The 16158-nt window shown below is 40.1% G+C and overlaps 1 protein-coding gene across 1 annotated transcript in view; it reads right to left on the bottom strand.

Annotated features, from left to right (window-relative positions):
- Nucleotides 1-16158, bottom strand: part of MRPS14 (mitochondrial ribosomal protein S14) — a 29131-nt gene that overhangs the window by 4999 nt on the left and 7974 nt on the right. Inside the window, exons 2-4 of the mRNA XM_033916323.1 lie at nt 7029-7109; nt 5164-5234; nt 2340-2507 (exon numbers count right to left, since the gene is read on the bottom strand). Coding sequence (XP_033772214.1) covers nt 2340-2507; nt 5164-5234; nt 7029-7109 — 320 coding nt within the window. The remainder of the gene's footprint in view (nt 1-2339; nt 2508-5163; nt 5235-7028; nt 7110-16158) is intronic.

The following is a 16158-nucleotide window of genomic DNA, read 5'->3' as shown; positions in this document are numbered from 1 at the left end:
GTGCGGGTTTGGCATCTATTTAAGGAGTGGTGTGATGCGCATGGAGTGCTCTCTTTTCACACTTCCCTGCCTAACATCTTACAGTTCTTGCAGGATAGCCTAGATAGGGGATTGGCTTGGTCTTCTCTCCAGGTTCAGCTTGTGGCCTTGTCAGCCTTTTGGGGTTTCTTGAAAGGTCAGCGTTTGACTGCCATTCCTGATGTCGTTCGCTTCTTGTGGGCGGCCAAATTGCTTAAGCCTCCCATGTGGCCGTCTGTTCCCTCTTGGGATTTGAATCTGCTCCTGTCCGGGCTGGTGCGCCCTCCTTTTGAGCCTTTGGGTGCCTACTCGTTGAAGGACCTTACTCTTAAGGCGGTCTTCTTGGTGGCTATTACTTCTGCTAGACGTGTTTCAGAGCTGCAGGCTCTCTCTTGTAGGTTTCCCTTCTTGGAGTTTTCTAGGAAGCGGGTAGTGTTGAGGCCTGTTCCTTCCTTTCTGCCAAAGGTAGTTTCTCCTTTTCATGTCAATCTGGCAGTGGTCCTCCTGGTGTTGGGTAGTCAGGAGGGATCTTCTAAGCAGAAGTTGCGCAAGCTTGATGTCCGTCGGGTTCTTCGCTCTTATGTGCAGAGGACCCAGGAGTTCAGGAAATCAGATCATCTCTTTGTCCTTCTTGCAGGTTCTTGTAAGGGGGATGGCGCTTCCAAGGCTACCATTGCGCGTTGGATCAAAGAAGCTATTGCGTCTGCATATCTTCTTCAGAAAAAGTCTGTTCCAAAATTTATCAAGGCTTATTCCACTCAGGGATCAGGCGGCATCTTGGGCTAAGTCTTCACTAGTGCCTCTAGTGGACATTTGTAAGGCTGCTGTTTGGTCTTCCTTGCATTCCTTTGTCAAGACACTACCGTGTGGACATTCAGGCGTGTCAAGATGCGGTGTTCGGTGAGCGTTTTCTGGTATTGGCCCTTCGGGGGTTCCACCAATGATGGGGACTGCTGGAGAGTTGCTAAAGAAGGAGAAATTAGGTTCTTACCTGCTAATTTACTTTCTTTTAGCCTCTCCAGATCGGTATAGGACCCCACCCTGTCTATTGTCGTGTTGTTCATGTGGCTGTTGCGTGTGCAGATTTGGGTTTTTCTGCAGGTTCTAATATTTTTCTAGGGCCGGGGAGAATTGAAGAACAGCAGCTGTGGCTTGGCTGGCATAGCTGGGGAGCTATGGGGACATTTTCTTTCTGGGATCTCTCCTTTACATTTTCCAACAGCATTTAGGTATATTAGTTGTTACTCCTGTTCGGAGTTTTGTTTATTTCTGTTTCAAGTTCTTAGTTCTGCTTGGCTATTCGGTAGACTGATAGGAATAGGGGAAGGTGCCTACTATGCACTATTCCACAGTTTTGTTTCAGTCTCCACCTGCTGGTCATGATGAGATATATTCCCTCTTATAAGATACCTTTACCGGTCTGGAGAGGCTAAAAGGAAGTAAATTAGTAGGTAAGAACCTAATTTTTCCTTTTTTCCAAAAAGAAGATACATTAGGGATATTTCTTTTGTTTTCAGAGATGCCAATAGTGCTACCCGTTATACCTGAGAGTATGCATCAGAAAAAAGATAAGTTTAAGACCTATCAACCTAAGTTATTGTTTTAACTGCCAATGGGATTGCATTCCAATATCTTGGACCAACTACAGAGAAGATTCTTGTACATGTTCATGTACAATGCCTTTGTAAGATGGCATAAGTAATTGCTTATTTATGGATCTTAAATTCCTACAAGCATGCTAGATAGGGTGGCTCGTCCGTTTTAGTATTTTGAAAGTAGTAATCAACTTATATATGATATGATATTTTACTGGGAGCCAGGGAGCATTTCCAAAAATGAAGATACATGGTCAAATTTACAGAGATTGTGCATTAATCTAATAGCTGTATTTTGTATTATCTGTAATTTCTGAATGTCCTTCTGTCCTAACCCAGCATAAAGAGAATTGCAGTAATTTATTTGTTGAATAATGAGAAAATGTTCAAAGCCTCTGGACATAACAAAAAATGGGTCTCAGACACCAAAGCATCATAAAAACCAAACTTCAAGTGCAAGCAAGCAATAAAAACTAAGCAGAGCAGATCAGAACCCCTATCTGCACAGTTTGCTTGCAGAGGAAAAAAATGAGCTGTGGACAAGGGAGGTGCTCAAAGTTGTAAGTATTTAATCAATGTAAGCCAGTTTGTGGGAAGGGATAAATCACCACATGTATGGAGTAGATATAACTGAATGATCCTTTACCTCCTCCCTTTTGATTTTGGTAATTTCTTGGAAGCATAGCATAAGATGGAAAAGGTTGACTCTAGTACCAGGCTTTTTACCTGCAGTTCTTTGGGAAGAATTGTATTTTTTCGCAAGGCATTGATTCTCAGTCGCTCATCTGCATACTCGAAGGCCATCTGCCGTCTCTTGACATCACGCAGCATCTTCCAGTCCACATAGTAACTTCTTATCTGGACTGGGTTTTTAGCTCCTGTCCAGAGAAACAGCTGAAACAAAGTACAGGAAGAATTATTTCAAAATTAAGAATTTATAACCTGATTTAGAGGCTGTTGACTAAACTTTTTTTTTTCCAATTTTTTTCTTCTTTTTTAACTTTGATGTTATTGTTTTTTTAACATTCCATAATACATAGAAGAAAACCAAGGGTTTAGCATGAACCATAATTTATTAACATTATTACCACCTAAATTTCAAAACAATTCCCCTGGGATTATTACCCCTTTGGAAAGATTCTACTTTGTAACAGTGATGTACCAAAGGGCTTGAAAAAAATAAATTTAACTTAAAATATTTAATAACATAAATAAATTGGTAATCTAAGCACTCAGGAAAGCTCAAATCTCCACGATGTGGATCACTGAAGAAAAGGTCTCCATCTTTTTTGAAAGAAGTACAGACTACCATGCTAATAAATATACATCCCAAAACCTCTTAAATAATAAATCAGGATCTGGAATGTGCAATGACCTCCAGTCTCGTGCTAGTTCATTACAAGCTGTACCAGCAGCAGAGTGTGGTGCAGTGGTTAGAGCTACAGCCTCTGAACCCTGAGGTTGTAGGTTCAAACCTCTCACTGCTCCCTGTGATCCTGGGCAAGTCATTTAATCCTCCACTGCCCCAGATACATTAGACCAGTGTTCTTCAACTGCCGGTCCCCAGAAATTTCATGCTGGTCCGCAGGGCTGGCACGTGCATGAGGCCCGAGAAAGTGTTCTTCAGCCGCCGATCTTTGGTGCGATTGATTCAGCGTTATCTTTGGGCCGGCTCCCTCTTCCCCAGTGTTGCAGTGCACAAAGAAGCGGGCATCTCCTACGCGCATTCTGCGCCTAAACCAGAAGCCTTCTGATGTCACAACGTCAGAGGGAAGGCTTTCCGATGAGGCACGGGACATGCAAGGAGCTGCTGCCTGTATCTTTGTGCACTGCGGCAGTGAGGAAGCGGGAGCCGGCCCGAAGATAACGCCAGGAGCGGCATAAAATGGCCCAGCGGGAGCAGGCCTGAAGGTAAAGCAGAGCATGGAGGGAGGGAGACAACAAAGGTAGGGGGAATGATTTTAGTTTTAAATTTAGTGATTTAATTGTGTCAATTTTGAGAATTTACATGTCATCTGTTGTCTGTATTTTGCACTGTTCAGAAAGAAATGTTTCTTTTTTCTGGGGTTGTACTGCATGCAGAGTCTTGAATCTTAGGGTTTTGTTTGTATAAACAACCAAATCGCCAATCTACTGATGGCATCCCTAGACTACAAAACTTTTAGAAAAGAAATAAAGACCATACTCTTCAAGAAATCCCTGAAAAGCTCTAAATCTAATAGATGTTGGCATTGTCATCTTGAGGCTGGAACTCTAGATCATTTATTATTTTATTGTCCTTTTATTAATAATTTTTGGAAATTGATCTGGGGTCAAATAAATTGTATGTTAGAGAATACAGTTTTGTTTGGTATGTCTATGAGGGCCAAAAGTCAAATCTCCTCGAATAATAATAAGCTGTTAATGATTTTAACAGGAGTTGCCATCCAACAAATAACATACAATTGGAAACACTATAGCGGGTTAAACTACTGTTTTTGGTGGAATTTGGTGTGTCATGTGTATGAAATGGAAAAAACATTGGCGGTTAGAAAAGGTTATTTTAAGAAATTTAAAGATGTGTGGGGACCATTAATAAATTACTATAATAAATAATTGTATTTATCCCCATTTAGTATATATATGGTGGGTGGGTGGGTTTTATGTAAAATGTGATAGGCAATTACAAGTATATTTGGAAGGGAGGGATGGGAGGTAATTTATAGTATAAGATGACTGTAGAATTTCAAGTGAAAAATGTATATTATGATTTGATTTATTGTACACTTGTTTCCATATTTTAAAAATGAATAAAGAAATATATATAAAAAAAAAAAAAGAAATCCCTGAAAAAAGAAATAACACCGCAAGTTTCAAACACCACCTCTCACTAAAGCCAACTACCCCAAAAAATAACCATACTCATTTCCTACTCTCTTTGAAAATGACCAAATTTCCTTTTTTTTTTTTTTTGGTAAGTTCTTGTTGTAATACTTCCTTGATAATTCTTTTGTAATCGTCCTTGAACTGCAAGGTAATGGCGGAATAGAAATCCCTAATGTAATGTAATGTAATATATTAGTACTTTTAGTTTTTGGTCCTGTATTTGCATGGGGTTATCTGTTTTCTGGTAGAAATGAATGTTGAGAAGCATATAGTGTGCTCTGTGTAGTTTAATTTTGTGGTTAACTATTATGTGTTAATAAGATTATATTGTGGATGGGTGTGTGTATATATGAAAAATGAATGGAAAAAATGGTGTTGCAATTAGTACTATTATGGGGCGGGGTCTGGGGTGGAGATGGACGGGGTGTGGCCCACGACTTAGCCCAGTGTTCTTCAATCGCCGGTCCGCAGACCGGTCCACAAAATAATTATTTTATTTCTCCCGGTCCATAGGTGTCAAAAGGTTGAAGAACACTGCATTAGACAGATTGTGAGCCCACTGGGAGATAGGGGAAATGCTTGAAATACCTATATGTAAACTGCTTTGAGTATGGTTGTATAACTACAAAAAGGTAGTATACAAGTTCCAGTCTTTATCTTGGTAGTGGTCAAGGAACTAACCTGCCTTGCTCTCTGCAACATACAGCTCAGAGTAGAAGCTGCCATTACTTTCCGTCTCTGTCAGTCTTGCTAGATCTGAAATTCAAAGTTATTGTATAGAAAATATTTTTGAAAAAAGCAAATGGCACCTTATAGACTAACTAATTTATTGAGGCCTAAGCTTTCAAGGACCAGATCCCACTTTGTTATATGTATTTGTATTTTACAATTATCTTACACTACAAAAATGGAAAAATGTTATAAGTGAAATAAATGAATTATTTCTTGATGGGAATACAGAGCTACCAAATTATCTAGTTCCAGTGTAGGGTCATGAAATGGTTAACTGTTGTTTAAAATATTGCTCTGGTCTACATAGCTGAAGAAAGTTGACAATCTATTGACTTCATCTGCCTAAAATGTATGTCCCTACCTTACCACATTGTAAGCTGAATAGATAAGAGTTTGAGCCATGATGTGCCCTGCCCTTCTGTACATGTAGCATTTAGACCTGTAAGATTTAGATAAGCAGAGAAATGAGCTAGTTTCCTATAGGACTATAAGTTGTACCCCTGAACCTATCATAAGTGCTGTCTTAGGACCAATAATAATTGCAGAAAGTTATAGAAGTAACAAATGAAAATTGTAGTTTTTGCATATATTAGTTTGCGAAAAGGGCATAAAAGTCCGTGTATTTCCTGTTTCTGACACTCTAGTAGGCAGGCTATTAACTCTACTAGAGTCCGGTATACCGTAATAAATTTCTTGTACTTTCTTCACGCCTCTGACTTTGTGTGTCCAAGTGACCTTTCACCAGAAGTTTGTGGCCAATCCTGGTTTTAATATTACACCCTAAAGTAGTGTTGTATTTGTAGACCCTGATTCTGTCCATTGAAATCAGTGCTTCAAACCCAGAATGCAATGTGATGGGGCTGTCACAAATCCAGGGCTGGCTTAAGGAATTGGGTAACTTGGTAGCTCTGTTGATGAGAATTGTACACCTGTGTAAAATGGTCGCAAAAACAAGCAGGACCTGATCTGTTGTGGTTCACCTATTCCCACAATAGTTCTTGAAAAAATGTTTTGTTAAGTTTTCAATAGAAATAACTTTTCATAAACCACATTATTTAAAGCCTTTATATAGTTCGAGGAGTCTCAACCCAGTCCTTAGGACACATGCCAACCAGTCTGGTTGTCAGAATCTCTACAATAAATATGCATGAGATAGATTTGCATACAATGAAGGAAGTGCATGCAGATCTGCCTCATGCATATTCAGTGTAGATATCCTGACTCGTTGGGATGTCCCGAGGACTGCATTATATTTCCAGCTCAAATATTGCATGCAATTTTGGTTACTACATCCTAAGAAAGATAAAGCAGAATTAGAAAAGGTACATAGAAAGGCAACAAAAGGTTATAAAGGAGATAGAATGACTCCTCTATGAGGAAAATCTAGAGACTAGTAGGGGCATAATAAAAACATAGACATCTGAAAAACTGCCTAAGTCGGCATTTGGACATCCTAATTACTAAGATATCCAAAGTGCCGATTTTCAAAACAGTTTTCTTGGATGTCTAGCAGGACATTTGACCCGCTGTGCATCCAGAGGTTGAAAGGGCATGTTGATAGTCGTACTATGGGTGGGCTTTGGATGGGTTTAGATTTGGAAGTTTTGCAGCAATAATCCAAATTTTTCCAGGATGTCCTGGATGGAACTACGTTTTGAACTAAACCTCTTTTAGAAGCATCTAAGTGCCAAAAGATACCCAAACTGACCAGATGAATATTGGAGGGATTAAGTAATGACCCCCACACACACACATACACTGCCCCAGTGGTCACGACTCCCTGCCATCCCACAAAGATCTGAATGAAACAGTACATACCTGTCTCTAGAACAGCAGCACTTGGTATGGGAAAGCCTAGTAGAGCATCACAGAGGTGACTTAAGTAGCCTGGTGGGTGGGCTAGTGAAGAGAGAACAAGTGGGGAGTGGGATAGAACACATCAACCTTGAGATAAACAATCTTTTATTTCTTATAAATTCAAAATAGATACATGAATAAAAGCACATAAATAAAAGTTTTATGAACGTGATTTCCTTATATTGGAAATGACCCCTTTTTTAAAAAAAAAAAAAAATTTCTTCACTTAACATGTAAATTAAGAGTTGGAATTAATTGCCAGAGAAAGTGGTAAGAAGACATTGGTGTAGCTAGGTTTTAAAAAGTCCATAAACCATTATTAAGTTGGAGTTTGGGAACTCTACTATTTATACCTGGGATAAGCAGCACATAATCTATTTTACTCTTGAGATTCTGCCAGGTACTTGAGATCTGGATCAGTCACTGTTGGAAACAGGATGCTGGAATTGATAGATCTTTGATCTATCTTAATACAGCAGTGTTTATGTACTTATGCTTTTAATTTTCCCATTTTTGACTCTGCTCTACAGCATTGCATAAGGACAGAAATTTTGCCCGTCTTCCCTGGAATCTAACCTGTACCCACCTGCCCCCATTGGAATCTAATCTCTTGCCAGAAAACTCCTCCATCCCCAACTGCACCCATAAAAAAGAGAAGTAACTACATCAGAAGGGGGGCTGGATGTTGCACTTACCAGTCATCACATGCATACTTCTGGCATTTGACAAATGTAATCTCCCAATCCCACTCCCTCTCCCTGATCAGCTAGGAGATGGCAGCTGCAGCACAAGGAAAGGATAGGTAAGCTAGCCTGGTGTTGCACTTCCATGGAAACCCTGCAGGATCTTCACGCGGCATGCTCTGGACTCCGCCCCCTTTAACCCCGGTACATGGCACTTATATTCCAGCCTTCTGCGGCGCACGCCGCAAAGGCGCGCGCCTTTTTCGATATATGGGAAACCAATTTCTTACTTTAGGTAAGTATTTTTTACTACCATTTATTTTGATACCCCTAATACTAAATCTCTTATTCATTTTAAGTGTATCAGATTGGTTTCCTGTAAATGCCGTATTTGTTTTTACATCAAAATCATTAGGTCAGCCCCCAATCAAAAGTCATTTTCACATGGAAAATCCCACTTTCAATATTCCAGTAATTACTGGACACAGGCCCATTAAATTCTTCAACCCATTTTTTTCTGCTAAGAAACTAGAACGTTATAATATTTCTTTACCATTACAGAAACCTAATATAACACCTAAAGGAAAATTAGATTACATAAAAATAATTAAAATAGGATTAATAAATATTAGGTCAATTAAAAACAAATATCATCTGTTGAAAGATCTTATCACTCAATCATCCTATAATATTTTATGTTTAGTAGAAACCTGGCTTACTGAGGGAGAGGAAGCTTACCTCTCTTATGCATGCCCTCCAGGATTCTCATTTATTTTTAACCATCGTCTCCATAAAAAGGGTGGAGGTTTAGCAGTAATTTTTCAGGATTCTTTAGTAGTAGGTTCTGACTTCTCTCTAATAAATTCTACTATTGAATATTTACAATTTTCTGTGAGGATTAAACCCCAATTGGATATTCTCTTGATCTATCTTCCACCTCCTATTAACAGCAATAATATATTTCAACTTCAATCTCTTATTTGATTTCGGATCTTCAACTACTAATCCCCTAATCTTAGGAGATTTTAACATCCATTTTGAAGATTTAAACAATAATTATACTAAGGATATTCTTTCTCACTTTAATCAACTAGATCTATCCCCTCTAATATCATCACCAACACATACAGCAGGACATACAATTGATATGATCCTTTCTTCTACATCTAAACTTAATAACCTTTATGTCCATCCATCCCAATCTGTCCCTTGGTCAGACCATTTCTTAATCACAATATCACACACATCTGCACTACCCATACTCAATAAATCTCTACACACTAGGAAGTTTAAAGATTTTACCAAATTATCTTTAGATTTAATAACATCAAATTTTGATCTTGACTTAGTAAATTCGGAAACAACTAGTTTAGATGATTCATTAACAAAATGGATATACACTACACAGTCACTAATCGATAAATTATTTCCTACTCAAATAAAACATATTTCATCACGCAAATACAATAATCCGTGGTTCAACCCTGAACTTAAATTGATTAAAAAACAACTCCATTCCTTAGAACGAATTTGGAGGAAAGACAAAAGTCCTTCAAATTCAATAAAATATATAGAATATGCAACATTATATAAAAAAAAAATAATTCAAGCTAAAACAACTCATTATTCCAGACAAATTATGCAAGCGAAAAATACTTCCAAGCTGTACAATATCTTAAAATCAATCACTAACAAATCAAAAAATCAACTCCAAGATATTAAAACACTACCAACAGCACAGGAATTAACAGACTGTTTCATAGATAAAATTAATAACATCAGGAAAAATTTTTCATTACAATCACAAACTAGTCTGATCTCGGAAGAAGCCGATAATTCATTATTTTCTTCAAAATGTTCCAATTTTAATCTCCCCAGTCTTAATGATCTTGAACTTAAAATTAAAACTGTCAATCCTAAGGGATCCTTCACAGAATCCATCCCTCCATTCATCCTCAAGAAATATTTCTCAATATTTGGTCCACACATACTAGCTTTAATTCATATGAGTCTAAAACAAGGAGTTATGCCTTTAGCTTGGAAAAAATCTACGATTCGACCTGTCTTAAAAGATCAAAAGATAGGCCCTGAGGAAAAAACTAATTATAGACCAATTGCTAACATCCCTTTTTTAGCAAAAGTTACCGAAAAAATAGTCTTTAATCAAATATCAGAATACATTGATAAAACTAATATTTTACATCCAAATCAGACAGGATTTAGGCTTAATCACTCTACAGAACATTCTTTAATCGGAATGACTTCATCCATTCTGTATCATTTAGATCATCATACCTCTGTATTGTTAATTTCACTCGACCTATCATCAGCATTTGACACAATTGACCATACTCTTTTAATAAACAGGTTACAAACTATTGGCATAACAGACCAAGTATTGCTATGGTTTAAGTCTTACTTTGAAAACCGTTCATCAAATGTTTTTTTCAATAATTCATCTTCAGATTATTTTTCACTTCCCTACGGCATACCTCAAGGATCAATACTTTCACCTTTACTATTTAACATTTTTCTTGCTCCACTTATGACTCTATGTCAATCTATTGGATTTTCTATATTTGCATATGCAGATGACATTCAGTTGATACATCCAATTGATCCTAACAATTTACAAGAAATAACAGCAATTAATGGAAAACTTGATCTAATTCATCATTGGCTAGATTCCAACAGACTAGCCCTGAATATTAATAAAACAAACACTATGCTTTTTCCATGGAAGGATTGCCCTAGACTACTTTCTCCCATCTCCATCAAGGGCATCCCTTTGCATATGGCTCACAATATTAGGATTCTCGGAGTGATATTTGATAATAAATTAACGTATCATGATCACATAAGTCATGTGGTCAAATCTACTTTCTATCGACTCCGACAAATTCGTTCAGTGGCAAAATTTTTATGTGCTAAATCTCTGAATATTTTAATTCATTCATTTGTAATTTCCAAAATTGATTATTGTAGTGCTTTATTTAAAGGTATATCGCAGAAAGAAATCAGACGTCTGCAAATTATCCAGAACGCCTCTGTTAAAATAATTTACAAAGCCAAAAAATTCGATCACGTCTCTCCACTTCTCAAAAAAGCACATTGGCTCCCAGTTACACACCGAATCTTATTTAAAATATGTTTGCTTACATTTAAATCATTATTATTTAAAAACCCCGCTTTTATATTTAGAGTTCTAATTCCTTATCATACTTCGAGACAGTTAAGATCGCAAGATCAACACTTATTGGCAATACCCTCACTGAAAGTTATTAATACAAGGCGTCACACCATGTTCTCAATAACAGCTCCTCAATCTTGGAATGATCTCCCACTTTTCTTCGAGAGGAAAGGAACCTAGATAAATTTAAATCCAAACTTAAGAGCTTCCTTTTTAATGATGCTTTTAATGTATAAATTTTATATCCTAAAACTTTTTTACTTTTCACTTTTTATTCTATATATTAAATATAAATTTTATTTGTTACCCCTCCTATTGTTTTTTCCTTAAATGTAATTAAATTAAATTAATAATGATTGTAACCCTTTAAAAAACCTTCCTTAGCTTTGAAATGATATGTAGAAATTATGTATAGCAATGTCTGTAATTATATTGTTTGTTATATTTGTCACCCCAACTGATTTTTAATGAGATTGTACATCGCCTAGGAAATGTGATAGGCGATTAATCAAATTTTTGTAATAAACTTGGAAACTTGGATTCATCCCCACAGAGTCCTGCTAAACCCATTCCTGTGCAACTCTCTACTATCCCCCTTAACCTTCTTCCCTCCCTCCAGTTATTCCTTCTAGAGAGTTGCGCGGGGACAGAAATCCCACCCGTCCCCGCCAAAGTCCCACCCATCCCCACCCGTCCCCGTGAGGACTCCCACCCGTCCCCACCCGTCCCCGCGAGGAATCCCTCCGTCCCCACCCGTCCCCGCGAGGAATCCCCTCCGTCCCCACCCGTCCCCGCGAGGAATCCCCTACGTCCCCGCTTGTCCCTATAAACTACAGAAATAGTTATTTCATTTAATTATGCTACTGAATTAAAGGCTCTGGTAGAAACCCATTTAAAAATAAGCAAAAAGACTTTATTAATTTGGAAATATTAATTGGGAAGAATACATACTTTGTAAACGGGTTTCTACCAGAGCCTCTAATGTTTATAAATTTTTATCAACACAACTAATATACTACTTTATCCTTAAGCAAAAAAAAAAAATAATAATAATTTTTTTCCTACCTTTATTGCCTGGTTTCTGCTTTCTTCATGTTCTCATTCAATTCCTTCCATCCACTGCCTCTCTTCTCTCTGTGTCTTCCATTTGCTCTGTTACTGTACCTCTCCCTTTCTCCCCCCTCCCAAATTGGTCTGGCACCCATCTTTTTCCCTCCGCTCCCCCCATAGTCTGGCACCTCTGTCTTCTTCCCTGCCAGCGTCTTCTTCCCATTCCCTCTTCCCCATTTCCTTTCAGTGTCCTTCTCCCCCACCATCTTTCCCATGTCCTGTCAGGCAGCATCCTTCTCCCCTCTCTGTCTTCCCCATGTCCTTTCAGTGGCATTCTCCACCCCTTTGTCTTCCCCAGTGCTTTCAGGGTCCTTTCCCCCCTTTCTCCCGTTTACCCCATGTTCTTTCAGCGTTCTTTTCCACCCCTTTGTCTTCCCCAGTACTTTCAGCGGCCTTCTCCCCCCTTAAGCGTCTTTTCTTCTCCACTCCACCTTTCCTCCCTCCCTGCCTCCACCTTTGTGGCGCTTTTGCACCCGACCGACAACAGAACAGGCCCGGCCGACAAATCTCCCTGTCCTGTAGCCGCGAATCTAAATTACCTTCTTACAGCAGCTGGAGTAGTGAAGCTGCTGTAAGAGGTAATTTAGATTCGCGGCTACAGGGCAGGGAGATTTGTCGGCCGGGCCTGTTGTCGGTCGATCGGGGGATCTGACCGGCTGTGCACATTCTCCGGGGCGATCCGCCCCCTCCCCCCTCTTTCGTACGCCATTGCCTTCTTCCTACCTGCCCTGCCGCACACAGCCGACCGGAAGTCTTCCTGATGTCAGCGCTGACGTCGGAGGAAGGGAGGGCTTTGCTTAAGCCCTCCCTCCGACGTCAGCGCTGACATCGGGAAGATTTCCGTTCGGATGTGTGCTGCGACAGGGCAGGTAAGGAGAAGGAGACTACCCTCGCGGCTCGACCAACCCCGCTGCGATCCAACCCCGCAGGAACCCCGCGACCCTCGGAGGCGTCCCCACGGGATCCCCGCGACCCTAGGGGGCGTCCCCACGGGATCCCCGTGACCCAAAGGGGGAACCCGCGGGATTCCCGTCATCCCCGTTCCCGTGCAGCTCTCTAATTCCTTCCTTTACCTTGTCCCTATTTGCTTCTTTCTTCAAGTTTTAACTGCAATGACACTGCTCCCCTCGTGGCTGGGCCTGACTGAAGCAGATGCATCAATTCCCCTCAAGTCAAGCTACAACAGTGGCAACTCTCCCATCCTTTCCTTAAGCCACTTATTACAAAATGCTACTACAATGATTCTTAAAAATGGTGTGCCGTGGTACACTAGTGCACCTCAAGAGGTTGCTAGATGCTCTGTAAACTGCTGTGGATATGTATTTTAGAGGCGAGGCTTGGGGAGGGTGTGAGAGGTATGAGAAGTGTGGCAAGGCTCAGGAATGCATGAGTGAAAGAGTGGCAAGGCTGGAGAACACATGCAAGAGAGGGGAGGGGAGGAAAACAGCTGGTGAGAGTGTGGGGCAGTACGTGTCTGAGCATCGCCAGTTGGCTCTGGGTCGCCCTCTCTGCTGTGTGGCAGGGCCAGAGAGGGGACTGTGCAATGCATAGTAGTTGTGCCCAAGAGAAGGGCCCGCTTTCCCCAGTCTCTCTGGGATGGGGTGCCTCACTAGAATGGTCACAATTGAGTGTGCCCTTTGCCTGTTTCCTGACTTTGCCTTTCTCCCAGTCACTGTTTTCTTCTTAGTCCTCCCTAACAGGATACACCTGTGGGTTTTTTTTTCCCCTTTCTGTAGCTGTTGGCACTGTGAATGAATGAACTCGGCTTTTCTTTATCTTTTATGACGTCTAGTACCTCCAGTTTTATTCATCATACGTATGTGAATTAGGGTTTTCTTCACTAACATTAAATGCAAGAAAAAATAAAGAGAAAGACTTAATGCATTAAAGATGAAATGAGGGTGTTTGTCTCATATGTATGTCCCAACATTGAAAAAGTCACCAAATAACATCAAGCATATGCTTCACACAACCATACTTAAATTTATTAAGACAAGGTTATTATAAACTGCTATTAGATGGCTATAAATTCAACCATGTTACCCCCCCTTGTTACAAATAGAACATTGGTTGCCAATTAGGCTTAGAATTATTTTCAAGATAATACTAGTGTTTCAGGCGCATATGGGTTGCTCTTCACCATTCCTGTCTAGATATACAATATATTAGATTATGTGCCTGTAAGAGCTTTGTGTTCATTGCAACAGTTACTACTTCAAATGCTGTCTGTTTGCCAGGTCCCCCACAACCATACTTAGGAATACTTTGTAGCTGGTTATGGGCCCGGTACCTTTGAATGAACTACCAGAAGCCCTAAGGGGTACAACATCATTAGTAATGTTTAAGCAGCAGCTTTAGCAGCATGTCCAGAAGTTGGGGTTGCCTAATTCCTGAGGCTTGTTGGCTATTTTTAAACTGGGGGTTAGGGAGATATTTGCTTCTCTTTTCTTGGAGTAATTGGCATTTCTTTCCTGTTTTTATATTGTAAGCCACTTGTATGGATCTTGAATCCCTAACCTGAACTGCATTACTTGTGATCATGTTACCCAAAGGGAAAAAACCCAAAACAAAATGCAAAGAGTAGCCTACCCCACTACCTTACAATCATTAGTGGTACAGTCAGGGCAGGAGTGAATTTGTTGCTCTCAAAATGCCTACCATTACTGCTTGTGGAAGTATTACAAGATTGCCACTAAGAGTACTTGATTAGTATTCAATGTACCATAAACCGCTTTTGAGTGAATCTCTTCATGAAAATGCAGTAAAGAAATCCCAATAAATAAAAGTCATTGCAGTCATATTGCGAGCAAAGCCAACATGGACAGGAGCATGGACATGGGAGCAAAGCCAACCCCTAGACCACCCGGGATTGAGCTACCGGAGGACTGGAGAAGGGCGGATGTGGTCCCTCTCCACAAAAGTGGAAGGAAGAAGTAGGGAATTACAGGTCAGCAAGTCTGACTTCTGTGGTAAGCAAATTAATGAAAATTATTTTAAAACGGAGAATGGTGAAGTTTCTGGAATCTGGTGGATTATAGGACCAGGGGCAACATGAAGTCACTAGAGGTCAGTCTTGCCATATGGGCCTCTGCGTGTACGTGGACGTCGGCATGATGTCGTGTCAACGTCCACACACTTCTGGGTGCCTTCCAGCCGGGGCACTGGAGTTAGTGTGCCGCCGGCTGGAAAGTTTGCGAGGCACTGCTTTAGAGGGACGGCAGGAGAGGGGAAATATGATGATGTTTAAATTCCTATGTGGTGTAAGGAAACTCTGGAATGAGATGGCATAGGATGAAGTTAAGAGATGATAGGTTTAGGAGTAATCTAAGGAAATACTTTTTTACAGAAAGGTTGGTAGATGTGTGGAACAGTCTCCCGGAAGAGGTGGTGGAGACAGAGACTATGTCTGATCTCTTAGAAAGAGAAAATGGTTCCTGCAGATGGACCATTTGGCCTTTATCTGCCATAATGTTTATATGTTTCTATAAGTTTTCCACTTCTACAAAAAAAACCCCAAACAAACATCCAGTTAGTTTCATCAGAAACCTAAACCATGGCTGTAGTCTTTCGGCCCCAAAAAAACTGGGCAGAAAAAGGATTTTGAGCCAGTTTCGGCATCGAAACTGAAATTCAGTCGGCCTCTAGAACCTATAGGTGACCTTAATCTAGAACTGGTGTGGCAGGTCACTCAGCTTTCTAGCACAGTGCGCATTACCACAAATTCAATGTAGAATGGAACGTTCCCGTCTATGCCCCTGAATCTACTGATCAGTCGATTGTTTTATCGCCTGCATCCCTGGTCTCCTTACAGTCCTGTTAAGAAGGGAGGATGAGAACAATTATGCAAACGAGGCCTCCTACAAGCAGTCTGCGACGTGAGATGTATAACCCACTTGTCCAGGAATAGAGCGAGATTGTACAGAATATGTATTAACCTCGAACCCTAAACGCGAAGTAAAAGTCACTAGCAACTCTACTTTCTTAGCCCAAACATAAGCAGAAAGCTAAGCTTCAGCTACCATTCATAAACATACCTCAAAGCCCACAGGACAGGATAAATAACCCACTGCGCGAACACGTACCAGATTCTCTTCCGGGTAGAATTGCA

Source organism: Geotrypetes seraphini, chromosome 12, assembly GCF_902459505.1.
Source record: "Geotrypetes seraphini chromosome 12, aGeoSer1.1, whole genome shotgun sequence".
Classification (NCBI taxonomy): Eukaryota; Metazoa; Chordata; class Amphibia; order Gymnophiona; family Dermophiidae; genus Geotrypetes; species Geotrypetes seraphini.
This window is presented reverse-complemented; position numbering and strand designations above follow the sequence as displayed.